This window comes from Cupressus sempervirens, chromosome 8, assembly GCF_028749045.1.
Source record: "Cupressus sempervirens isolate cs-2001-9-10 chromosome 8, ASM2874904v1, whole genome shotgun sequence".
NCBI lineage: Eukaryota > Viridiplantae > Streptophyta > Pinopsida > Cupressales > Cupressaceae > Cupressus > Cupressus sempervirens.
The window spans coordinates 791,918,003-791,945,808 of NC_143125.1; the positions used below are offsets into that span (position 1 = coordinate 791,918,003).

Genomic DNA, 27,806 nt, shown 5'->3' on the forward strand with positions numbered 1-27,806 from the left:
ATGTGCAGGGAAAAAGAAGATCAATGCATGGAAATCTTGGACGCTAAAATAGAGTCTAAGAAAGGACAACAACTTTACTACTTACAATCTTGTCCCTTTGTACAAGGTTTTGGGTCCTTTCAAAACCTGTTTTTACTTCATCAAAACTTTACTACTTACAATATAGGATGGTAAAAGCTATTATTTGTATTGAGTGTTCTTGTAGATTGCATATGTGAAGCATGACATGAATGTGTTGCTATACTATTACCCCTTATGCTTGGATAATGGAGGATGCATTTAAGGAGATTGATATTTCAGAAGTATTCACAACAAATCTCTAAGCATTTTTAAAGAATAATATTTTGAGCATGGATGCTTTTGGAGGTTGGGTTATTCCACCATGATGATTTTCCTAGGGTATATCTAGTGCCATCTTGATGATATGCTATCTTTTCTTTTTGTATGATAGATTTCGAATTTTGTTGCCCCATTCTCTTCTCTTGGATTTATGTGGAAATATTTTATTTTGCTAAAATTTGTTTGCTTTCTTCACAAACAAAAAATGAATGACATTATCCATGATTTTTTTAATCACGACTATTGCTATTTTAGTAAAAGCTACCTTTTTATCGATGAAATGCATCAAGTCTTTGATTGAAACTCTGCTCCATATCAAGTTGAGTTCACAATCTAGGTTTGTTCTACAATCACTTATTCATCCCAAATGCATGGATTTGACCTTGTTTAGTGTGTACTTATGCATTCTAGCTCACACGAGTGATCTTTGTTTGATCTATTCCTTTTTAATGTTTAGAGACCTATAATATTAATAAATACCTTGGAAGGGTTGTCATTATGTTGCAAGGAGACATGTTCTCACAACTCAACTCTATTAATAACAAGAAGGTTCCTAGAGTAGTCTATGCAATTCATTTCTCCTTTTGAAACATCAAACTAAAGCATTTTGCTATTTCTTACTCCTTGAATGCTTTTAGAATAAGAGATAATGATCAAATGTAAGAGGATGTGAGATGATACATGAAATTGATTTAGATGAATGCCTTCAAATATACATGCCTAATATCAATTTATGTAAGTATGTCATTTGTCGAGTTACAATGATTGGTAGAATAGATGAGAGTAAACCAAAAACTTAAATTTTAATTTTGAAATTATAGTAATCAACTCCATGCCCAAATGACTAACCACACACCCATGGAAAGGACATGGGGTAGTAGAGTAGAATGATCTAGGCGTGGAATGAATATTTGGATTTGAGTGGTTATAAGTGTCATGACAAATGATGGATGTGTGTGCGCGCACGTGTGTGTGTGAGGACATATATATGTGTGAGAGGACATATGTATGAGGATATGTGAACCTTAGGGAAACAAACTCAACTTAAAACAATATTATTTCATTTTTCAATATGTACATGTAGCAATTTTTTTTTCCTAAAGTAGAAATAAAAAGAATTAAAAAATTTGAATACACAAATTTTATCACTACTTAAAAATAAGCTATATTTTTCTTTTTTTGAATTTAGAACACATGTCATTACATCAAAACAATACATAAAATTTATAGTAATAAAAATTCAAATAAATATATGTATTTTTTTTATTCAATTATACTTAACCATCCATCTTATAAATTTAATTTTTGTGAACCGTACACATAAAAATCTATCATCATAAACTACAAATATATAAAAATCTATCAATTTATGAAAAAAAAAATTAAGTTTGAAAGTAGGCAAAGAAATTTCCTTGACCTTGGAAACCTTTAAAAACCCATTATTATAAAGATAAGTTATCTACCTAAAAAAAGAAACATCATAAAAACCACACATAAGTTGTCTTGTATTCATATTAAAAATAACACTACAAATTATGGAAGAAAGAGAAACATTTTCTCCATGAGAACCGAAACTCTCCTGCAATTAACTATATATATAGATATATATACACATGCTGCATATTTGGCAGTCTCATTTAATCCTCTTTTTGTGGGAAACCTTCAAACGAGAAGTAAATCAGCCATGTAACCATTAGCAGCAAGATGCTGCCATCTCCATGCAATATTTTCATAATCTCCATGCTTTGGTCTGCAAATGCTAAACTAATGAATCGGGGCATCCATCAAACATAATTGATTAAACTGAAGATGTAATTTAAGTTCTGCCATTTTTTTCCTTCTATGCAATTCCATACCAAGAGACCAAACAGGGTCTGCAAGGATCTCGTCTCATTTGAAACATCTAGGTGTCAATTGGATAAAATTTATAGACACAAGTATGACCAGAGGTTTCCTCTCACTCCTTATTTTTTAGAAACCCTAATATCCTTCTACACTAAAAACCCTATTTAAGGTGTCCTGAGATATAAAAAATAAGAAGCAGAAGATCACAAGAATCTAACCACTAGAAAGGCAAGAGCCTACAATACAACGGTAATTTGTGGTCCTGGATTTAAGCCTACTCAAGCTTAACACTGATAATTAACCTCAACAAATGATACTAATTAATCTAAGCTTCGGTCTTATAGAGTACTACAAAACATGGAAGCACTGCCTTGGGATTGAACACAAAGAGTTCATCTAGATTGGAGTACACTCCTGCCTCCCCCGCCACTGAATCAAATCCACCATTCACAAACTCATCTGGATCTTGAGACCTATTGACCCTCCCTGCTATAACTCTGCAAACTAGCATTGCCCTCTTGGCCTTAATGGCTTCCTCCTCTGATGCCTCAATGGAATCATGCGCTTTTCCACTGCTTGCAGTGGTGTAAATCCCTTTGCCATTTTCGAGTTTCGAAGAGAAACCATGGCGAATGACGGCACATACATTGCAGGTTGGCTGATTGCATAGGCTACACAAACCATTCATGCCAAGAGAACATGTGAGTGTGGTACAGTAGAAACGAAGTAATTCATTGCCATCTGCTATGCACCTTGGATGCTTCTTTGCCAATTTGTTGGCTTTGCCCTTTACCATGTCCCTGTAATCTTCAAACTTGTTGATGGTTCTCTGGCTGTTGTGGACTTTCAGAATCCTCTCTATCTTGCAAGGTGTCTCCTTCTTCAGCCAGCTAGTTTGGAAGATTATATCTACAATGTTCTTGGCTGAATCATCTTGAGCCAACTCAGAAACTGCAATGGTAGTAAACCAATATATAAAACACTTTTAGTACACACTGCTAGGATGATGCAGAATTTATACTCATAGATTTTTATTATATTAAGCTTATTTAAGCTCCCATTTCGGGAATCAAATACAAGACTTATCTATTACAAAGAGAAACAGCAACTGCTGCACTGCAGTCCAATGCCTTATACTCGTAGATTTAGAAAATAGAAGTGTGTTGATATTATTTTTCTTCATATTCAAGCAATAATCTATACAACAACATGAACGAATAGAAAAACCTGATGATATCTTTTCTCGATTCTCTTAATATTGCACTGCTTCTCGTTTTATGAATGGATAATACACTGGTCAAAGAAGCACTTTCATAAAAATATTGTGATCATGATCCTATTTGACTGAAAATGGGTAGTTCAGCTGTTTCAGGTTTGAAAAATTTCAGATGGCCTAGGAAGGACACTTAAAACTGCTTTTTTAAGTTTGGATTTTGATAGCCACCCAAATCCCCAACCTAGTTAACCATGACAGTGTTATTTGTTAATTACAAGGTTGACTTAAAGAAAACCAAGTAATCAGACTTTCAAGCTACTAAACCTGCCCTTAATAGATTTCATGGAAGCAATCCCTCACTGGATCTAAGCAGTGCTTACCCCTGTTTTAAGTTTTCAACATAACCAAGCTTTGAACTCAAGTATTGATTAGCATTTGAGCCTGAGATGCACAAAATCAATGTTAAAACTTATAACCTACGTCCTGATTCTGAATGAACATACCAGTATCCATGGAACATGGATTAAGCACTGGAAAACCTTAAACCAAGAGCCAAGAAACTATTTTCTAAGATAGATTCTTAGAATTACATGGATGACATATCAATTTAAGCTTGTCATCAGTTCCATTTGCTTAAAAACTATACTGGGATGTATGCACCTTAGTTTAAGATTCTTTACATTAATATATAATAACTGAAGCAGACGGTTATCCAAGTGGGCAAAGAGATTGCTTTACTAATAACCATTAAAGCCCCACTTTAACAGCAATACTAAAAGAAAAGAAAACCTAGAAAAATAACACCCCAGTCAACAAGAATTCATAGTAATTGGCTCCATTCTCAGCACTCTAATTCTATGAAGAAAATAAGGCAAGAACCTACAACACAACGGTAAATTGTGAGCCTCTCATTTGGGAGGTCTTGTGTCCGAGTCTACCTGAGCTTTAACACATAATAATAATTAATCTTAAGGAATAATAGTAAATGCTCAAGATTTCGACCCATTACCTGCATGCTTTATGGCCTGATGCTGCTCGAGAGCCTCGGACTTGTTAAATATCTCGCCACATATTGGACAAGCAAAGATTGAGGTTCTGAGAGAGGAATCCCTTGCAATGGCTTCAAATGGATCTACAACAACATGACATTCATAGCATCCTGAGAATTTCTTCAAATGGACCCCTCTGAAGGATCCCTGAGTCTCTTGTACTATGAACTGTGCCGGCTTAGGCGAAGCCATAGACCTAGTGCTTGAGCCCATAGAGAGCCTATTGTTTTCTGACACCACTATCTCCTGAGATGATCTTGATGAACTCTCAGGAGATGTTTCAGCTCTATGCATAACTCTTGCATTTCCATGCACAAGATCCCTCAGGTTATAAAGTGACCCTGAGCAGTAAGAACATCCTATGTTGTGATAACACTTACTCTTCTTCCTTGACTCCTTTGCTTCTTTCTTGGGGTCATGGACCTCATTGGTGTCGCTCTTACATGTAAGAAACCTCTTGATTGAAGACCATGAGGGCACTTTGTGATCTGATGACCTCCTTTTCTTACTCACAGGAAGGACAGTAACAAAAAGACCCAATAGTTGCAAGATAAGGACTCCCAAGGCTAAGAAGCCTCTAAAAAACAATTTTGTTTCCGCCATTACCTTAGCTTAGATACTGCTAGATCAGACTTTTCCTTATAATTTCATGCTCCATTCCATCAAAGCAATATTGTTCACAAGTTCTTCAATATCACTTAGTAATCCATGGCCCATTCAAGCTCTAAACCTCTTCTACGCGCTTAAAAATCCCATTTTCTTACTTGCTCTTATAAATCTGATTTTCTCATGATTTTATGAGAGTTCCATCGCCCAGGTGAGAAAATCCAATGCCTTGTACCCAAAACAATCATAACTTCCTACTAATATATTACTAATCCACTAACCCAATTGCAGAAATCCAACATTTATAAACCGAAATCTTACATCACTTCAACTCCTCAAAAACATCTATAATGAGATCCAATGTAAGTTAATGATGACACACAAGGAGGGAAATGAGGGAGGGCTTGGTCCAAGTCCCCACCATTAAAAAAAGATAAGTCAAAAAAGGGTTTTTTCACCAAGACTTGTTTCTATCGATCCATGTGAACTGCACTGGAGTTCATCATGTATTATTACTTGTAGAGATGAAAAGCACATTGGACCAGACTGAGCAGTCTGACTAAAGATGAACAAAGAGTATACCCTCAGAATTGAGATTGTGGGATACATGTATTATTATGATTACTTAAATGCTTTTGGTTTCGCATTTTAAGGGTGGGGAAAATGTTTAAATGCTGGATTTGTATATATAGATATCCAGCGTCCCGGCTTAATTTGTTTATGCAAAGAGTGTAAATCAACAATAACATGGTGTGCACGGGTGAAGTAAGTAAAAGGACTGTAAAGAGCAGGAGCTCTTAAAAAAGGCCAGAGCTCAACCTAAACATCGGATCTGATTCCTTTATTCAGCCTACCCAACAAATACGATATTTAAGTGAATGAGAGACTTGATAATCTAATCTTCTATTTATCAATTATATATATATAATTCATATTACTCAATAAATAAGAAATATAAGTGAAAATTAGACTTGTTAATCTGATATTTTTATTCTCTAATATTCATTTTTTATATAGACATTCCTAGTAGCAGGAGATACTATTATCAACTAAGGAAAGAGATTGATTATTTCAATAAAGGGGATGTATAAGATATGGAAAAGTATGCATAGTGATTAACATTTTTTCACTACTTAACTAATAAGAAATATTAAGATTCATATTATAGATATATTGTGTTAACACTATCAAATTTGATTCATTTTTTTGTTTCTTGATTCGACAGTGTGTGTATTTTTAGCATCACAATGGAATCTAGAAACAAAGATCTTGATATATATTTTGTTGTTTTATTTTATATAAAATTTGTGAAAACGATCATAAAATAGAAAATGCAATTAAATCGAATTTCTTTGTCTAGACTAGATAACCTATTTACATCACATCTAATTGCTCTATCGAAACTACCAATAAATAGGAAATGCAAATGACAATGAGACTTCCTAACATAATCCTCTATTTACTATTATTTTTTCAAAGATATAGACCTATTTTCTAAGATACCATTATATATTATTTCAAATCAAATACATTAGATCTAGTTATATATCTCCTACTACCTAATAACTAAAATAAAGATAATTTGTCAATTTAATCATCCTTACCACTTGTATACCCTAGGTTGTTATTATCAATAAGGAAAGATACAATCACGTCAAAGGAGGACTTTGAATAAAATAATGGTTTAAGAATATATAATGAACTCATCTCTTTTATTGCCTAAGTAGTAAAAATAACAAGATTCTTTTCGTGACTTTATTTGGTCATATACATTAGATAGATGGAGTATGTATAAGGACTATAAGAGTAGGAGCTCAAAAAAGAGTAGGTCAACCATATATAGTGGATATAATTCTATTCAAAATATTGGAAACAAAAGTGAAAATGAGACTTATTAACTTAATCTTATATTGCTTTGACATTCATTTATATTTCAAAAATATTACATATCTTCTAAGATATGATATGAATTAAGGAAAGAGATAGATCGGTTCAAAGAAGGGATGATAGAAGATAATATATTGAGTATGCATATTGACCTAATTTTGTTCATCACTAAAATAATAAGAAATATTAAGAATGATAATTAATATATATTTTGTTATTTTAGGTAAAACTGTGAAAAGGAAGATAAAATAAGAAATACAATTGGATCTAATTCCTTTATGCATAGTAGGTCAACTATATACATTGGATCTAATTCATTTATTAAGACTACCCAAAAAATATGAAAGGGAAGTGAAAGGAGGACTTATTAACCTACTCTTGTCTTTCTCTAATATTTATATTTATTTTTATTTTTTAATAGATATATATCTATCTTCTAAGATACTATAAAGGAAAAGGAAAGGTCCTTTTATATTCCACAATATCAACCATTTATTTTTGGGTCTACATATGGTGACAATGATATGAGACTACCTTGTACTCCTTAGAGGAGACACCTATTTGTGCTACAAATGAGGCATACACTCTACCCCCTTGTGGAATTTCAACTTCTAACCTATCATCAATGAAAGAAATATGCGAACCATTTCATCTAGGGATAACATAAGATAATAGATTATGCATGTTTGATGACCTTAGTTTGTTCCTTAAAGAATAAGAATTATTCATATTCATTTAAACGTTATACTATATTATTTTGTGTGTCATAAGAGATTGGGTATACAAAGGATCACAAATGGTATTCAACATTTTAAAAACATTAGGGAAAGGGAAAGAGGGACTTCAAGAATAACTTTCAAGGGAACCTAGATTAGATTAACACAACCCCAATATTGGTAATAGGGGTACCAATACTAAACCCAAGTCCTTTTAAACATGCATGCTAAAGGCTCTCTTTCTATTGATTGTTCTTTCCCTTTAATGTTATGTAGATTAATTGATTAGGTTTAATGATTTAATATAACAAGTAGCTTGACTAATTGAAATGCAAGTAATGTAAGAGCATAAATGATAACCAAAAACATGAAAAGATCTAATTCAATATGTCAAAGTAAGTGCTATGAAATGAAAAAGGTAGAAATCAAACCCACCTTTAGGGCTAGTAGAGGATGTCAATTTAGATGTGAAAATGGATTGTCAAACTATAAAAGAAATTTGAACCAAGTGGCATCTAGAATCAGGAAGCTAGAACTTGCAAACCCTAAAAATTTAGAAGTCTTAAATCAAGGTTGAATTGGAGGGTCTAAGTTGAATTGGTAGGTCTAAGTCAACCTGGTTGAGGTTAAGGTTAGCCTCGTCTTGCTTTACACAAAAATCTGCAAATCAGAAGCTCTGGTTGAAATAGAAAACCCTAGATCTAGAATCCCAAATTTGTTGGTCTGAAAATTTATGAATCTTCTCCAACAGACAAGAAAAATGGAAATTTTTTTGGGGGAGGGGCTTTCCTTGGTCAAGCCCCCATTTAGGAATTAACCTTGAAATTAGAAAAATATACAAATGTAAATATTCACATTACTTGCCAAGCCACTATGGATGGATTCGAATCTGCTATCCAAAAAGATGAATGAATTCTTATATGTAAATGTATGATGATGTAAGATGTCTCCAAAAATACAATGTATCTACAAGTTCCCAATCATATATCCACATATGTAAGTATGCTCCAATGCTTGAATGGGTGAATATTTGAATGCTTGTACAATATAAATAAATGTAGATCTCTTTCCTTGGTGTACAACTCCACTATCTCCTGTGATGAATAAAGAAGCTAGATCTATAGAAGGAAGTGCATGATCAATGGCATGAAATGAGGGCCTTCAATGAATCCATTCTTGCTTAGTTTGGACTCCTTTAATGCACCTTGAAAGCTTGCTTGCAAATAATGGCTCATATGCTTGAAAGTGTAGATTGCTAATAGATATTGTGGATTGAATGGATGGTCAAATGAAGTAAATAAACATCATCTTATAGAATAGATATCTAAATTATGGATCGAAATATATAGATATCGAGTGTCTCGGGTTAATTTGTTTATGCAATAGGGTGTAAATCAATAATAACATAAAGTACACGAGTGAGTATGTCTAAGGAATATAAAGAGAAGGAGTTGTTAAAAAAGATAAGGCCAACCTATGCATTGGACCTAATTCCTTTATTTAGCCTACACATATATGTATACGTACACACGCGCGCGCGCATAAATGTAAATATATGTATGTATGTATATATGTATGTATATGTGTCTATACTATGCATGCTTTATCCATTATCTTATCCTATTCTTTTTTTTGAAATGATCAATTTCTTCACTTCACACACACACACACACACACACACACACACACACACACACACACACACACACACACACACACACACACACACACACACACACACACACACACACACACACACACACACATACACACACATATACACATATACATACATACATACATACATACATACATACATACATACATATGTATGTGTGTGTGTGTGTGTGTGTGTGTGTGAAGTGAAGAAATTGATCATTTCAAAAAAAAAGAATAGGATAAGATAATGGATAAAGCATGCATTGTAACTAACATTTGTTTATTACTTAATTAATAATAAATATTAAGATTCATTTTATAGTTGTATGGTGTTGTTTTGTTTTGTATAAAATTTGTGAGAATGAGGATAAAATGGAAAATACAATTAAATCTAATTTATTTATTTAGACTAGATCAACTCTTTACATTAGAGCTAATTGCTTTATCTAGACTACCAACAAATAGGAAATGCAAGTGAAAAGGAGACTTGAGAACATAATCTTCTATTTCTCTACTTTTTTCCCATAAATTTGTACCTACCTTCTAAGGTACTATTATCAATAAAGGAAAGGAATGAACCATTTCAAAGAGGGGATAGTATAAGATAATGGATTAAGTATACATATTGACCTAATTTTTTTCATCCAAATATTAGGATTCATTTTAAAGATATTTATCATTATTAATAACTAAAATTGTGAGAATGAGTGATATAGATAGATAGATAGATAGATAGATAGATTATATTGTTTCAATATTCTTGTTCAATATATTAATCAAATGTATTAGATATAGTTCTATATCTCCCACTACCTAACAACTAAAATAAAGATAATTTGTCAATTTAATCATCCTCACCACCTATATATCCTAGGTTATTATCAACAAGGAAAGATACAACCAACTTAAAGAAGGAATTAGGATAAGATTATGGTTTAAGAATTTACATTTAACTAATATCTTTTATAGCCCAATTAGTAAAAACAAAAAGATTGTTTTCAAGACTTTATTTGGTCATTTATGTTAGATGGATGGAGTATGTATAAGGATGATAGTGAGCAGGAGTTCAAAAAAGAGTAGGTCAACCATATATAGTGGATCTGGTTCCTTGGTGTAGACTACCCAACATATTAGAAACAAAACTGAAAAAGGAGACTTATTAACTTAATCTTCTATTTCTTTGACTTTCATTTTCATTTCATTTCATAAATACCTATCTTCTAAGATACAATGTCAATGGAGGAAAGAGATGGACTAGTTCAAAGAAGGGATGATCTTAAGATAATAGATTGATTATGCATATTGACCTAATTTTATTCATAGCTAATTTTTTTTTTTAATAAGAATGAAGAATATTTATTTTGTTATTTTATATAAAATTGTGAGAAATAATGATAAAATAATCTAAATGCAATTGGATCCAATTCCTTTGTTTACACTAGGTCAACCATATCCATTGGATGTAATTCCTTTATAAAAACTACCCAAAAAATATGAAAGGTGGGTGAAAGGGAGAGTTGTTAACTTAGTCCTATTTTCCTTTAGTATTCATTTATTAAAATTACATACATAGATACATAGATACATACATACATATATATGTACACACATAGATACATATATGAATATATGTGTGTGTGTGTGTATGTATAAATATGTATGTATATATCTATATGTATACATACATACATACATACATACACACACACACACACACACATATGTATATGTGTGTGTGTGTGTGTGTGTGTGTATATATATATATATATATATATATATATATATATATATATATATATATATATATATATATATATATATATATATATGTATGTATGTATGTATGTATATGTATATGTATAAATTTGTATACACATGAGGTGTATGTATATGTATATGTATACACCTCATTTGTATACACCTCATATGTATTTGTATACACATGAGGTGTATGTATATGTATATGTATACACCTCATGTATACATCTATAAAGGAAAAGTAAATACCCTTTTATAGTCCATGACACCATCCATTTGTTTTTAAGTCTACTCATAGTGACATGTATATGGGATTACCTTGTATTCCTTGTGAGAGACACCTATTTGTGCTACAAATGAGGTGTATACCCTACGCTCTTGTGGGATTTGAACATGTGACCTATCATCAATGAAAGAAATATACAAACCATTTCAACTAGGGATAACATAAGAGAATAGATTATGCATGCATAATGACCTCAGTTTGTTCCTTAAATAATAAAAATTATTAAGAATCATTTAAAATTAATATTTTATTATTTTGTGCATCATAAAAGATTGGGTACACAAAGGATTGGGGGTGTTATTCAACCTTTTACAAACAATGGGGGAAGAGAAAGAAGGACCATCAAGCATAACATTTTCAAGAGAGCCCAAATTAGATTAGCACAACCTCCAAATGGATGTAGGTGTGCCAATACTAAACCTAAGTCCTTTCAAACATGTGTGCTAAAGGATCTATCTCCATTGATTTTTGTTTCCCTTTTAATGTAATGTAGATTAATTTATTATGTTTAATGAATTAATATAATGTAAGTATATATTTTTTTAAAAACTTAAGTAATGTAAGAGCATATATGATAGCCAAAAACATGAAGAGATATGATCTAATATATGTCAAAGTAAGTGCAATGAAATGAAAAAGGTAGAATTCAAAATCACCTTGAGGCATAGTAGAGGATGTAAATCTAGATGTAAAAGTGGACTGTCAAACTGTAGAAAAATTGAAACCAAGTGGCATTTTGAATCAGGAAGCTAAAACTTTCAAACCTTGAAAATTTAGAAGTCTCAGGTCAAGGTCAACTTAGAGGGTCTAGTTCAGCTTGATTAAGGTTTAGGTTGACCTCAACCCGCTGTACACAAAAACTTGCAAATCTGAAGCTTTGGCCAAAATAGAGAACCCTAGATTTGAGATCTCAAATTTGTCGATATGAAAGTCTACAAACTTGCTTCTGCACACAAGAAAAATGGAAATTGTTTGGGGGAGGTATTTCCTTGTTCAAGCCCCCATTAGGGATTAACTTTGAAATGAGAAAGAGTATAAAAGTAAAACAAATGTAAATATTCAACTTACTTGCCAAATCACTATGGATGGATTTGAATCTGCAATCGAAAAAGATGTATGAATCGTATGTAAATGTATGATTTATCCACAAATACAAAATATCTATAAGTTCCAAATCATAGATATATAGATGTAAGAATGCTCCAATGCTTGAATAGATAATTGTTGATTGCTTTACAATATGAATGAATATATCTCTCCTTTCTTGATGGATAAATACACTATCTCTAGTGAATAAAGAAGCTAGATCTATAGAAGGAAATGCATGATTGATGACATGAAATGAGGGCCTTCAATGAAACCTTGATTTCTTAGTTTGGGCTCCTTAAATGCAGATTGAAAGCCTACTTGCAAATGATGGCTTGTATGCTTGAAAGTGTGGGGGTAAAAGCACAAACTTGTGTCACCTTTTATAAAGGAAAAGGATATCAAAACTTAAACTGTTCAACTTTAATGACATAAAAGTGGCATTTTTGTTTAGAATTTGAAGATGATGTAGACTAATGAAATGTGTAAAATTGGATGAAGTTTTAGTCTATAATTCTTTATAAAAAAATGGAGAAATATTTTTTGTAGTTTTTTTAAATTTTCAAAGTCCATTTTCAAATTTGATGAAGGGTGCTCCCCTTAATACCATAAACACATAAGAACAACAAAGAAACAACAACAATAGCAAGAACAAAATAGGGGCTTCTTATTATCACCGCAAATGCAAAATTATAGAATTCACAATTACAATATCCTAACCCACATGGGCACCTTTTCATTATAGTAATTTGCAAGACAACGTTGTGAACTATCACTCATAGTTGTCTTAGACAACGTTTGAGCCTTTATCAAATAGGAAATTTTATGCTACTTGAGAAGGTTCTAGACACTCAAACTTAATACCTAGGGCCGACATACCCTAACAATACATATACAGTTGGCCAAATACATCTTTGACATTTATTTTAGAAATTTTAGGCAACCAAAGTTTGGAAGGCCACAACTCTTGAACAGTTGCTTCGATTGGATATTATAACCACTTTTCAGAAACACAAGCTACTTATCTACAGGCTCAAAAAAGTACAAGCACCCTTTTTTTGAGTTTTTGGACCTCATCTAGGGCCTCTAATGCCTTCAAAACTAAGTTCAAAGATTTTTCTCCAAACTTTTCCACCAAAAATCCACAATAACTTCTCTAATACTTAAGCTGGAGTAATGAGATTTTTATGGTAGGCTTATAATTCTGAAATGAACCTTCATGTAGAAAATCAGAACATTCTAAGCTCGTTTGAAAAAATTACTAAAAATAGTAAGATCCTAGAAATAGTAACCTCCTGTCTACTAGTCCTGATGAAAATAGAAAAGACTGAAAATAATAATTTTTTTGGGTGATGCAAGATTGTTCTTATGCCAAGGATGCTCCTGCATCAGACACTCAGGTCAATTTGAGAAGTGACTCCATCACATCTTAGGTGTTTAGAGGAAAACAAAGATGGTTAATTTCCTCCCTTGCTAGCTATGATGAATCCTCTATTGGACCCCCTTTCCATTTGACTAGGTATTCCTCATAAGTTCTGTTCCTTGTACTTTTTCCAATATGACTATCCAGTATCTCCTCAATCTCCTTTGTAGTTGAACTAGCTGCTAAAATAATCCATTGTGCTTTTGTAACTTCATCTCCATCACCTTCTTCATAATACACTGTCAAATATGAAATATTAAATACTGGTGAAATATTCAATTCAACAGGCAACTCCAGTTTGTAGGCATTTTCAAAATCATGCCTTTTCACTATAAAATGAACCATGACTTCATCTCCAATATAAAATTCCTTATACCTCCTTTTTATATCTACCTTAACCTTGTACTATGTATTCATCTTTATAATGTGCTTCCTCACCTCCTCATGGATGTTCTTCAAATGGTCAACAAATTCTTCTGCTTCAACACAACTTATCTCTCCTTTATCCAACTACCTCAATTCAGAAGCATTTCTAGGACTGCTCTCGTCTAAAATCTGTAATGGTGATTTACTAGTACTTCGGTTGATAAAATTATTATATGCAAATTTTTCTTATGGTAAAATCATACCCCATCCTTTTGGCTTGTCTCCAACCAAACATCTCAATAAATTTCCCAAATTCCTATTCACCACTTCTATCTATCCATAAGTCTATGGATGATGCGATGAACTAAATGTCAAATTTGTCTTCAACTTCTTCTAGAATGTATGCCAGAAATACCCAACAAGTCTGGTATCTCGATCTGAAGCTATACTCTTTAGCAAGTGATGTAGTCTCACCACTGCTTTGAAAAACAACTCTGTCACATGAACAACATCACTAGTCTTCTTTCAAGGAATGAAATGTACCATCTTTGAAAACCTATCAACCACCACAAAAATAGAATCATGCCCTTGTTGAGTCCTCGGTAATCCAAGAACAAAATCCACACTAACATCCTTCCATGACTTCTTTGGTATACATAATGGTTGATACAAACTTGTATTCTACTTCACTCCTTTTACTATTTGACATACTCTGCAACTTTGTACATACTTCTTTACATCTTGCGACAACTATGGCTAGTAATAATTCTCAAAAACCAAAGCTATGGTTTTATCTCTACCAAAGTGTCCATCCAATCCTCCATAATGCTTCTCCTTGATGAGATTCTCTCTTATTGAACTTATGGGTTGCATAATTGGCTTCCTTTGAATAACACACTATCTTGGATCACAAATCCAACCATTTTGTCCTGTCAAGTGTAATAGGTTCTGTAAAAGCCTTCCATCCTTCACCAAAATTAGGATCATCTGGATACAATGTACTGAGTTCCTTGAACCCAACTAGCTCTATCTATATTTCTATCAATAAACTTTATCTTCTACTAAGAGCATCTGCAACTTTGTTAGACTTCCCACTCCTATCTTTCAAAACAAAATCTACAATTCTACAAAAAACAACCCACGTCAAATACCTTTGGTTTAATTTTCCTTGACTATTTAAATATTGCAAAGCTTGATGATTAGTATAAAAAACATACTCCTTAGGAAGAAGATATTGGTTCCACTTCTTTAATTCTTGAACTATAGCATAAAATTCCTAATCATAAACAACATATTTTCTTTTTTCCATCATTCTATTTCTCATTGAAATAAGAAACATGTCTACCTTCTTGGTTCAAAACAACTCCTATTGCAATACCACTAGCATCACAATATACTTGAAACACCTTGTTAAAATCTGGAAGTGCTAAAATAGGCTTGAACTGTCCCTTTTCTAATTTTATATGATATTTCAAGCCTCAAATCAAATATTTAAGATCAAACAACCAATATTTCAAAGATCCACCAATTTCTCAATAAACCCCAAATCGGGTATGCCAAAAATAATACCAAAAGCTTCACATCTTCACCTATTATTAATAAATTTGAAAGTGGAAATTTTTACAGAAATTTGAACAGCATAACAGCCTATAAAATGACATTTCCAAATATTTATAACATGCACACAATAGCTCCCAAACAGAGGATAAAACAATGTTCATCGGGCTCCCGAAAATAGCACAAAATAGCCCAGAATCACCACAAAAACTTAATAATCTATCACAGAAGTATAATCATATCCAAATACATATATTCAAATCTATTTTAACATTTAAAAGTCTGAAATACAGCAGCAACCCAAACTGATATGAAACACTCAACTGAAAACACCAAACTCTTACAAAAAACACACCCGAAAACCCACAAATCTGCACTGTTCAACACAAAGGAAAACTCTGCATGAGCATGCACATGGAATGGCTTCAAACTCCCATCCTTAGCCTTCCTAAAAACCTACAAACTCCCGTTCTTGGGTCTCCTTCTCCACAGGTTTGGCAGCCTCTGAAGAACAACAAAGCAATGCACAAAAATCAAGTTCTGGAATGAGCCCAAAATGCCTCCAAACCCCTTAAAAGAGGGCATAACCCTAACTCACATCTAAGAGGGGTTAATAAAACATATTTTAATAATAATTTTTATTTAGTAGTCCATTAGCTTCCAAAGATTATCCCCTTTTTTCGAAACTTCACCTTTTTGGGCCTGCCTGCCTTAGTAAAGATTATTATTTTTAATTATTTGAAAAGGGGACATGACAAGTCCTCCCATTCCAAATATTGCTTGTCCTCAAGCAATGGCTGAACAATAAACCAATCAATCCACCTGAATCCTAAATGTAGTCATGAACTATACTATTGTCAATTAACACAGGCTCCTGCAATATCCTCTGCAATATAACTAAGAGGAATCCATAATCAAACTGACAATTACTGCTCAACCAAACTCCAAAGTCACAACTTCCATAGTCAGAAACCCATGAGACATAAACTCTTAGAACATCAAAACCCAAGTAAAGTGGACAAATCAAACTGCCAACACAGTAAATACCATCAACGCATCCCACTGGCCTATACAGAATGTACAATCCAACTCTGCAACAATGGTGAATGCTCTCAAATGAAACTATACCAAGTATGGATAATCCACACACTATACAACTCCTGCAGTCAACACAACTCTGAAAATCACTAGCCACTATCTCATAACCATAACTCCCATGCACCCCTGATGGTGAAAAGCCATCACAAGATAAATAGCAAGAAATGGAACCCAAACCAAATTCACCTGCCATCAACTCCTCAACACAAGGATCAAATGCTAACTGATGTACATACCCTACAATATAATGTTGATAAAAAAAACCAACCTCAGTCAATAGCTCACTATGAACAAGTGATACAACCCACTGTGACTGATCACCAATTAAGTTAGGAGATGTCATAGCCAAAGGAGTAGAATCAATAACAACACCTGCTGAAGCATCACTCCAAAACTCCTGCTCTAAGTCATGTATTATCAAGCTGTCAACTGCAGAACCTATCACCATGTCATGCCCATCACAACTCTCATCCTGAGGTGTCAAACTATCCCATAATTGATGATAAGCACTAGGAACCAAAGTACATCTCTGTATCATCATCTCATCAACATGGTCATCAAAGGTGAATTGATGAGCATACCTCACAATGTAATGTTGATAGAATGCACCAATCTCAGTCAGTGGCTTAGACTGCAATCCAGATGTAGCTAACTGCAATCAATCACTAACCAAGTTGGAACTGACTACTACCTTTGAAGACATCACCAAGGGAGTAGTATTACTAGCAGGAACCATGCCAACTATTGGCTCACCAACATCACACATGGTCTTTGATACAACATCTCTAGTCTTCGTGCCATTAGTGCTAGAGGTCACCACCATGTCAGGCATACCATAACAATCTACTGCAGCACCCAACTCAACTGAACCTGACTCTAGTGGGGATGAACCTGATATGCCAATGTTAGTATCAAGGATGGATGCATCCCCATCTCCATTATCTTTGACAATCTTAAACATGGACATCCTTGGATCATCAGACACCATAGCTTGTGACTGTACAGAATCTAGTAAAGACTGTAGTTGCTCTAACTCCATGGTCACCTTAGCCAAATGAAACTATGACTCCTTGAAAGCCAACTGTGTACTCTCAAGAATCTCAGAAGTCACCTCAAGCTGCTCAGTAAGCTCACTCACCTCATCTTCCTTGGCCAACAATGCATCATATGCTGTACTGCCCCACTCCATAAGATAATCTCTGTTGGCTACCAACTACATATAATCCTATCTCAGAATCTGGATAGCCTCCCATAAAGAGTGGAACTCTGTCAAGGAAAGATAATTGCCTCCCTTCTCATCACTAGTAGGAGAACCCCATCCATAAACTGCTAACAATTGATGAGAAGCATCAAAATGTTGGCAAGTGATAGCAATGTCTCGCTCACTAACTCTCAACTGATTAGACACATGATGGCACTGGCTTGACTGTCTCCTACAAACCTCTTCTAATGCATTTTCTAAAGGAGTATCCTCAAAGTTACTAGTCTCTAGAGTATTACCATCCATATCCTGTGAATCAACTCTAAAGCTCATATCAACATACGAAGTATAAAAAATTGTAGCACTGTTGTCCAACTCCTTTGTACCCAAGGAAACTAAGTCTTCAAAAATGCCCACTGCATCCTCTTGGATGTCATCAATGCCAATATGATCCTGGGACTCATCTGTACACACTGCCAAATATGAAAGATTATCAACACATTCCAGCAAGTATGGTCGACTGGATATATGAACAAATCCCAACACCGGTGTATAAAAACTAATACCAACATTGGACAAGCTGCTAGCACAAGAAAAGACAACACTGTGCAATCTGCTAATCAAATCCATGATAGCACCCAAACAAACACTGCTACCAAAAAGTGTTAAAGATCTCCAGTCAACTGAATCCCAAATGCCAATATAACAATCTCGAGTCTATATCTGTAAACTAGAATCAGCTGGTAACTCAAGAAAAATCCTCACTTGAGTAATATGACCAATACCAACTAACTCCACATACCTATCATGATGAGATAATGAAGTCACAATACTGTCTTTATTCACTTTCAGCTGGCTGGAAAAATCGTGTGAAGTACTACCAGCCTCAACCTCATGTGACGAAGCATCTAATTGTGCTTGGTACTCTTTCTTAGCAAAGTCATGAATGCTCAATGTCTGCTCATCTCTACCAGGTATCTCACCATCATGCACAACAACATCCTCATAATCATCATCTGAACCCACTACGCTGTAGTCACTACCTGTTGTAACTATACCATCCTGAATACCTATGATATCACCTTTTAATGACCTGTATACAATTGTCTCAATTTGAGTATCAAGTTGACCATTACTATCAATCTGCGTAATATCCTTTCTCACTACCTCCTGTGGTAGAGTAGAATATGAGACCTCTACTTGGCTATAAGCTAGTTTCTCAAACTCCTCATGCAAGTTCTTGGTAATTGTGTCATCTGCCCTATGAGAAAAACTGCCAAATAGAAATCTAGTCAACTTATCCACCTTAGCTAGGTCGGACAACATGTCATTCATCATACGGTGGTGCTCAACCAATTATTTAGACATGTCATGGCTTATTTTCCTAAGTTTATCTCGAATGTCTAAATAACCATCCTTTCTACTGTTTTGACTCTGGATATCAATTGTCCAAGATTGTGTCCTCTGAGACTTTGTACTATACCTGTCCACTCCGAATAAAGTAGAGTGTAACCCCAATAGGTTATAACTTCTTCAAACACCAAGAACTAACATGAAAATGATTAGAAGTAGCATGCAACTATAGATTTTGACATGCATCTGATTAGAAGCAACATGCAACCACCAAATTCACCAAGAACTAACATGCAAATGATTAGAAGTAGCATGCAACCATAGATTTTGACATGCAGCTAATTAGAAGCAACATGCAACCATCAAATTCACCAAGAACTAACATAAAAATGATTAGAAGTAGCATGAAACCATAAATTTTGACATGTAGCTGATTAGAAGCAACATGCAACCATAAATTATGACATGCAAGATTTGGGTAGTTGTCAAAACTGACATGCAAACTTCTACAAACCCTCAGGCTGGCAAGATCATAGCTTTGATACCACTGAAATGTCTCTTTTATGATTTTACATGATATTTCAAGCCTCAAATCAGATCTTTAAGATCAAACAACCAATATTTCAAAGATCCACCAATTTCTCAATAAACCCCAAATCAGGTATGCCAGAAATAGTACCAAAAGCTTCACAGCTTCACCTATTATTAATAAATCTGAAAGTGGAAATTTTTATAGAAATTTGAGCAGCATAACAGCCTATAAAATGACATTTCTAGATCTGTATAACATGCACACAATAGCTCCCAAACAGAGGACAAAACAATGTTCATCGGGCTCCCGAAAATAGCACAAAATAGCCCGAAATCACCACAAAAACTCAATAATCTATCACAGAAGTATAATCATATCCAAATACATATATTCAACTCTATTTTAACATTTAAAAGTCTGAAATACAGCAGCAACCCAAACTGATATGAAATACTCAATTGAGAACACCAAACTCTTACAAAAAAACACACCCGAAAACCCACAAATGTGCATTGTTCAGCACAAAAGAAAACTTTTCATGAGCATGCACATGGAATGGCTTCAAAATCCCATCCTTAGCCTTCTTGAAAATCTGCAAACTCCCGTTCTTGGGTCTCCTTCTCCACAGGTTTGGCAGCCTCTGAAGAACAACAAAGTAATGCGCAAAAATCAAGTTCTGGAATGAGCCCAAAATGCTTCCAAACCCCTTAAAAGAGGGCATAACCCTAACTCACGTACAAGAGGGGTTAATAAAACATATTTTAATAATAATTTTCATTTAGTAGTCCATTAGCTTCCAAAGATTATCCCCTTTTTCTGAAACTTCACCTTTTTGGGCCTGCCTGCCTTAGTAAAGATTATTATTTTTAATTATTTGAAAAAGGGACATGACAAGGCTGCTCAAAGTGCTAAAATAGGTTGTTTAGTAACTCTCTATTTCAATAGATTAAAATTATTTTCTTCTCCTACAGTCCACTTAAATTATTTCCTATCCCCTCTCATTGTTTTAGTCAAGGGTCCACAAATACTGCTAAAACCTCTTATGAAATTTCTGTAAAAGCTAGTCAGTCCATGAAAAGATCTTACCTCTGTCGCACTCCTTGGAGTAGGCCATTCAAGGATAGCCTTCACTTTCTCTAGGTCCATTTTCAGACATTCTAAGACTAAAAATCCTAGGTACACCAACTCCTTTTTTACAAAACTACACTTCTTCAGGTTTATCAATAACTTTTCTTCCCTCAACTTATCAAACACCTTTTTGAATATGAATCAAATGCTCCTCCAATGTCTTACTAAAGATCAAAATATCATCTAGGTAAACAATGACAAAATTACCTAGAAACTCCTTCAGTACCTCATTCATGAGCCTCATGAAAGTGCTTGGTGGATTGGTTAGCCCAAAAGGCATGACTAACCACTTGTATAGTCCTTCCCTTGTCTTGAAAGTAGTCTTTTACTCATCACCTTCTCTGATATGAGTCTGATGGTACCCACTCTTCAAATCTATCTTTGTGAAATACTCAGCCCCACTCAAACAATCTATAATATCATCCATCCTTGGCAATAGAAATTTGTAAAGTTTGATTGTGATCTTGTTGATAGCACAAGAAGATGTGCACATCCTCCATCCTCCATTCTTCTTTGGTGCTAATAAAACTATTACAACACATGGACTCAAACTCTCTCAAATCGACCCCTTCTACAATAACTCATGAACTTGTTTGTTCAACTCTTTACTTTTTATTGGTGTCATTCTGTGCACTGCCTTTTTTGGAAAACTGGCTCCTAACATCAAATCCATCTAGTGACTAATCTTCCTCATTGAGGAAAATCCATTAGGTACATTATCTAATGCAATATTAGAAAATTCTCCCAACATATCAAAAACTTCTGCAGGTACCTCCTCTACTTCTTCATTACTATCTTTTGAAAGTATAGAAAAACACATATGCTCACACTTCATAATTCTGAGAAAATATTTTTCATCAACAAAACATATTCTGGTAGCACCACATACCTTTTCTTCTTTCTCATTCAATGAATTCAACTTACGTTTCACTCCATCCTTGCTTAGAGTGTAGGTATTAGCTCACCCATCATGTACAACATGTCTGTCAAACTTCCACAACCTACCCAACAACATATGACATATATCCATAGGTATGATATTAGAAAGTACCTCATCCTGGTAGCTTCCAATCTTGAACTTCACTAAGCATTTCTCACTGACCATGACCTTGTGGTCATCTTGCACTCAAGCAATACAATATGGGTGCGGGTGTTTCTGTCTCTTCAGCTTCAACTTTGCGACCATCATTCTTAACAATAGATTGTCAATTTTTTCACCATCAATGATCACATCACAACACTTATCTTCACATCTACAACTTTGCGTGAAACAAGCTCATTCTCTAATTAGGTTCATTCTCACCACTTAGTAGGTCTCTTCTGTTAACTAGGACTTCTTCTCTTTCAACAACTTCAGAATGTGATGATCGGGCATCTTCATTGACATGTGCAACTCAGTCCTGACCTTCTATTCTTTTATCTATCCTTTCTTGACATTGGGAACATTCAAATTCTCAATGCCCTTCTTCTCCACAGTGAAAACATTTCCTACAGAAGCCTCCTCTTCCAAATCCTTGTCCTCTTCCTCTTCCTGTCTGATCTCTATTGTTCTGATCATGGAAACGATTGGAATTGTTTCCCCTCTAATTCTGACTACTAATTGCAACCTCATCCTTGTTCTTTTGATCATCATTTCATCTGCAATAAGATCATCCGCTAGATCTTCCACCGCAACCTCTTCCACTATTCTTGTTATCAAACGTCTTGCTCGGTTTCTCCTCAACTCTTAGTGAAAATTGGTATGCCCCCTTAATATTGTTCATTCAAACTAGACATAGCTCATCTAGAATACTTGGCCTTAACCCATTAATATAATGAGCCACTTTCTCCTTATCAGCTTTTGCATGGCTAGTTCTAATGAGAACTCAGTAGAACTCTTTGGTATACTCTTGAATAGATTTTCTAGCTTGCTTCAACACTTGCATTTTTTTCAATAGATGAAGCTCATAATCTATGGGAATGAATTATTGCTTTAGTTTAGCTATCATCCAATCCCATCTGGGAATTTTGTCCTTTCCCCTTCTATTTCACTCTAGCTGAATCTCCTGCTGCTAGATCTTTGCATGTCTCTTCAATTTGCCTTCACAAACTTGACCCTATCAGGATCCTCAATATCTTCATACTCAAAGTACTCCTCTAGTTCATTGATCCAACGATCAGCTCCTCTGAGTTAAGGTTTCCCGAAAATGTGAGAACCTCAAAATTAGGTCTTTTTCTAATCTTGGAGATGACCTTAAAAATCCTCTCTTCCTTTGGGTTTAGAACTACTTCTACTTTGGCATTTTCTTCTTCTTCGTCCTCATCCTCGCTTTCATCTCTTATGACAAGATTTATTCATTTGCACATTTGTTCTTCCAATGCTTGCATTTTTCTTTGAAGGGGTCTAAATGTTACAAGCTAGAGTTGTCATTACACCAAAAGATTAACTTGTCAATGCCTGATACAACCACTAGACTTATAGAACACAAAATGCAGTTAAGCCATGCCACGAATCTCGAAGGGGTGGTGTAGGAGCACCCACATAAAGAGTTTTTAAATTTCATTTCCACATGTACATATGTCCATCATGAATTAGGATGGATCATGTTATTCATGTTTGATAGGTTGTGTTCATGTCATCTAGTCTTTTAATTGCATTTAGTTATAATAAATGCTTATTTGTAAGGCACTTACATGATTTGCCACACCTATAAGCTATCATGTTCAAGTTGTCAACTAGCTTATAAGCATGCAATTAGTTCATTTAATTCAATATTACAATCATCTAAGTGTTTCATAAGGGTCACACAAATAGAAATGCATGGTAGTTTAATATTGCTTGCATAATACAAAGTTGTACTTTTAAAACTAGGAAATTCTAGAAATTTTAGAAAAATAATAGTCTTTTAAATACACAAGAACTAAAAAGACCAAGAGTCACATTTATATATGCTTTGTTGGTCAAATTGTATCATAGGGAAAATGTATGAACAACAAAAAGGGTTTTTTTTGACAAGTTTGGATATAGAAACAACAGAGATTTTCTAATTTTTGAAAAAATGTTTTCCATTGTCTAGTTTCCATTTGTATATGTGACTTGGTTAAGGTCTGAAACTTATATGGTTGGATAGATATTCAAATTATCTTTCCAATGAATCTAGTTGGAGGTTCTAACTCTACCGTATGAGGGAGAAAACTAAAATTTATTGAACAATGGTTAAAATTCTAGTTATTGTTCTTCACATTTATTTTTCTTGTTTCCAGCTTTGTCACATGTTTATGTGGAAGCATAAGGGTTTTAATCCTTCATAAATATTTAGGGGGTTGGAATATCTTTCAAATGAATCAGATTTGAAGTCTTGAGATGTGAGGATGTGTGAGATATGATAAAATCTTTGACAGAAGATCTGAATTTTCTTGAAAACCAAGGGTCTTACAAAGAAATGTGTTGTTTTTGATATCTTTGCAGCAAGGGGAACTTTGGTGGTTAGTCCAACAGTCCCCCCCTCAACATTACTTGAGGAGATTCGAACCTGTGACCAAGATTTGATACCACTTGTTCCAAGCTAGAGTTGTCGTTGCACCAAAAGATCAACCTATTAATGCCTAATACAACCACTAGACTTATAGAAAATAGAAGGTGGTCAAGCTTGTAGACACCTAAAAACCTTTAGAAAATAAAGTATTTTTATTTTCTGGAAAATTCCTGATGACATCATCATTTATTAATTAATTATTTAATTAATTAATTAATTAATTTTTATGCCATTAAATCCCTTTATCTTAATTAAAAATATTTAATTAAGGAATCCCTCCCAAAAATGTTTAAATCTTATTTAAACATTATTTCCTTATTTATTAATTATTTAATTAATAAATTGACCAAAAATTCTAAAATAAATAAAAAATTTATTTTTTGCCCAAAACTTGGCCAATTTCCTTATGATCAATAACCTCTTCCAAAATCTTCTAATCCTTCTTTAATTTCGATTAAAGGCTAATCTCATCATTTCCTACCCCTAATCTCAACTCAAAATATTTAATCAAGATTAAATATTAATCCTCATGTTTATTAAAAATATTTTAATAAATATCTCCTCAACCCAAACCCTTGAAATAAATAAAACTTTATTTATTTCATAAAATCTTATCCTAGGAAGTTCTAGACTCTTCTAGAAAGTCTTCATCCTCATCCAAAGCCTAGACTCTTCTAGAAGATGTCTTTAACCCTAATCCTAATCCCCTCCTAACCTTGTCACATTCCCTAAACATGGGTTAAGACTTGCTAACTCAAGCCAAAGTTAACAAATATCTCCTCCTTCACCCACCCTCATTAATTGCAATCCACTTCCCATCCACTTGCCTAGTCCTAAGCCATCTCTAACCCTTCCTCTAATCATTTTTACAACCCTAAGCAAGCTTAAAACCTCCCTAAACCCTCAAATTCGAATTTCATGGTATCTCTCACAAATATCTTCAACCACAAAACTTTATAAAGCCCACAAAGTCATAAATGTTCTTACAAAGCACTTATGAAGGGTCTTTATGAAGATTTTATCCCTTGAGCCTCCTTTGTTGACTCATCCTTCCCCTTTCCTCCATCCTCTCACCATGTGACATGTGTCACTCCTTGATTGGTTGTAAGGAAGCAAAATCCATGTGCTCTCCTCTCATGCAATCTAAGCCCTCCATGAGCTTTTTCCCATCCTTGCATCTTAAGCCCTGAATCCCTCAAGCCTCTTGCCTATAAATTGGATCCTTCCCCTTTGCAAAATAACACAATCCATGAAGTAAAGTTATAATGCTATTTTGAGAGCCAAATCCATACTAAAGCCATCTATCCACACCAAAAATCCACAATCATCCATTGAAGCCTTTGGAAGCATATTGAGCATACATCCTATCCATTTAGATAAAGCCACTCAACAAGAGAGCTTCTCATTGAGAGAGCCCATTAATGGCTCATATTTTCAATTGAGAGCTCATCTTAGTCTATCTTGAAGTTTATGAATTTTGTTTAGTTTGTAGAAGCTTTATTTAAATTTGGTTTCTATTAGCATACTAACATTGCTCATATACAAAGCTATTTCACGAATCCTAAAGAAGAACGTTGGTGGTTAGTCCAACACTAAAACCCTCAGATGTAACACCTACAACTCATTCACCATGCTCTCTTCATGGAGTCATTTTAACGCTTCTACTGAAACCCTAGTGCAAATTGCCTCACAATTAGTGATTTTTCTACACATGATGCAAGAGAATCTTGGATTTACTTGGTGACTACTTTGGAGTTCATGGAGCTCAGCATGGTCTTGGTTACTCGGCATGGTCTTTTGGAGCTCGGCATGGTCTGGAAATTTGGTGCCTATTTCATGTCATGTAACTAATATTCTATAATGATTTAGAGGGTGAAAATTTTAAGGATAGAAGAGGGCCTAGATTTCTAACTAGAGTTCAAAGCTTGAGTTCTAATTCATCCGAGGCTAGGAGATATCACAATTTTACTAAGACATCAATTTTGGGAATTTAATTATTGTAGGAGGCCGACTTTGGCATTTAATTTATGTATTTGTATTTAATTTGTGTTCTGAGCCAACCTGTGGCTTAGATTGGTATAAGTAAGGGTTGTGGGGAAGTCTTTAGGCATTATTCATCCATGGAGGAGAAGTAGAGGAGCTTGGAAGAGCGATTTTTGAGAAGGGCTAGTAGCTATGGCTTGGGAAATAAGGAGATTGCTTGGTGGGCTTGTGAGCACAAGTTTAGATCTTCCTTGAAGGTTTCTACTAGAGTGTAATCTGGACTATCTTGGGTTTGGATTGGATCTTGAGGGATCTTGCAGAACTATTACTTTCTTTGTATTTGGTTGTAACCGGGAAGGCCTTACAGCCTGGCACATTGCATGTAATCAGTTATATTTTATAAATATATTATTATGATTTGGTATCAAATTTTGCATTGTTACTTCTTGTTCTTGTGTTTTCATTGCATGGTTTTATAGCAGGGGGCTAGGACATCTCCTTTAGGGATTCTCCTGCCTTGCACTGCGTCAGGTGGTATCAGAACAAAGGTTGTTCCTGAGTGCGTGGACATATCACAGAAGTTGAGGCAGTTTGCACCAAGACTTGGGTTGGAGAAGTAGATCTGAGTTGATCTTGATTTAGTGGTGGATTTTCTTTCTGGAGTCCTAGATCTCTTGGTTGTGAGGTGGCAGATTGTGGTTCTGGGTTGCAATTGCAGAGGGCTTACAAATGGGTCGATGGATGCAAAGATGGATGAATAATCTTGTCAAGGCATGATTGTAGAGAATTTTTGGATTGCAAATTTGTGGTCCTAGACTTGTGATGTGGTTCCTGATTGTTATGCAAGGTGGTAGGTTGTGATATGACTTGCAAACAATTCAAGGTTGTCACAACGAGCATGGGAAGGATTTGTTGTTGAGGGTTTTTGAAGATCTTGGGAGATGGCTCTGAGAGGATTGGACCCTGAGATGATTGCAAAACTCCATGATATAGTGGCGAGAAATTTTTTTAAGATGTTTTCTCGGTTGGATGCTAGATTGGCTGATCAAGCTAAGAAGGTCAAGGTGGCAGAGTTTGGTTTTGTTGATTAGTTTGTGGAGTCTGATATAGAACTTGCAGAACAGCTAGAAGTTGTTGCTGAAGATATTCCTAACCTTGTTGATGCTGGGATGGACATTGGTTTTCATGATCAGTTGGATGAGT

At 34.4% G+C, this 27,806-nt stretch overlaps 1 protein-coding gene across 1 annotated transcript; it reads right to left on the bottom strand.

The window, feature by feature from the left end:
* Nucleotides 1–1,817: 1,817 nt before the first annotated feature.
* On the bottom strand, nucleotides 1,818–5,544 carry LOC149544780 (uncharacterized). Its single transcript, XM_089795355.1, has 2 exons — nucleotides 4,410–5,544; nucleotides 1,818–3,135 (listed from the first exon to the last, which is right to left on the bottom strand). Exons 1-2 carry the CDS (start codon nucleotides 5,050–5,052, stop codon nucleotides 2,510–2,512), a joined length of 1,269 nt encoding a protein of 422 aa, XP_089651481.1. The 5' UTR covers nucleotides 5,053–5,544; the 3' UTR covers nucleotides 1,818–2,509.
* Between the last annotated feature and the right edge of the window lie 22,262 nt (nucleotides 5,545–27,806).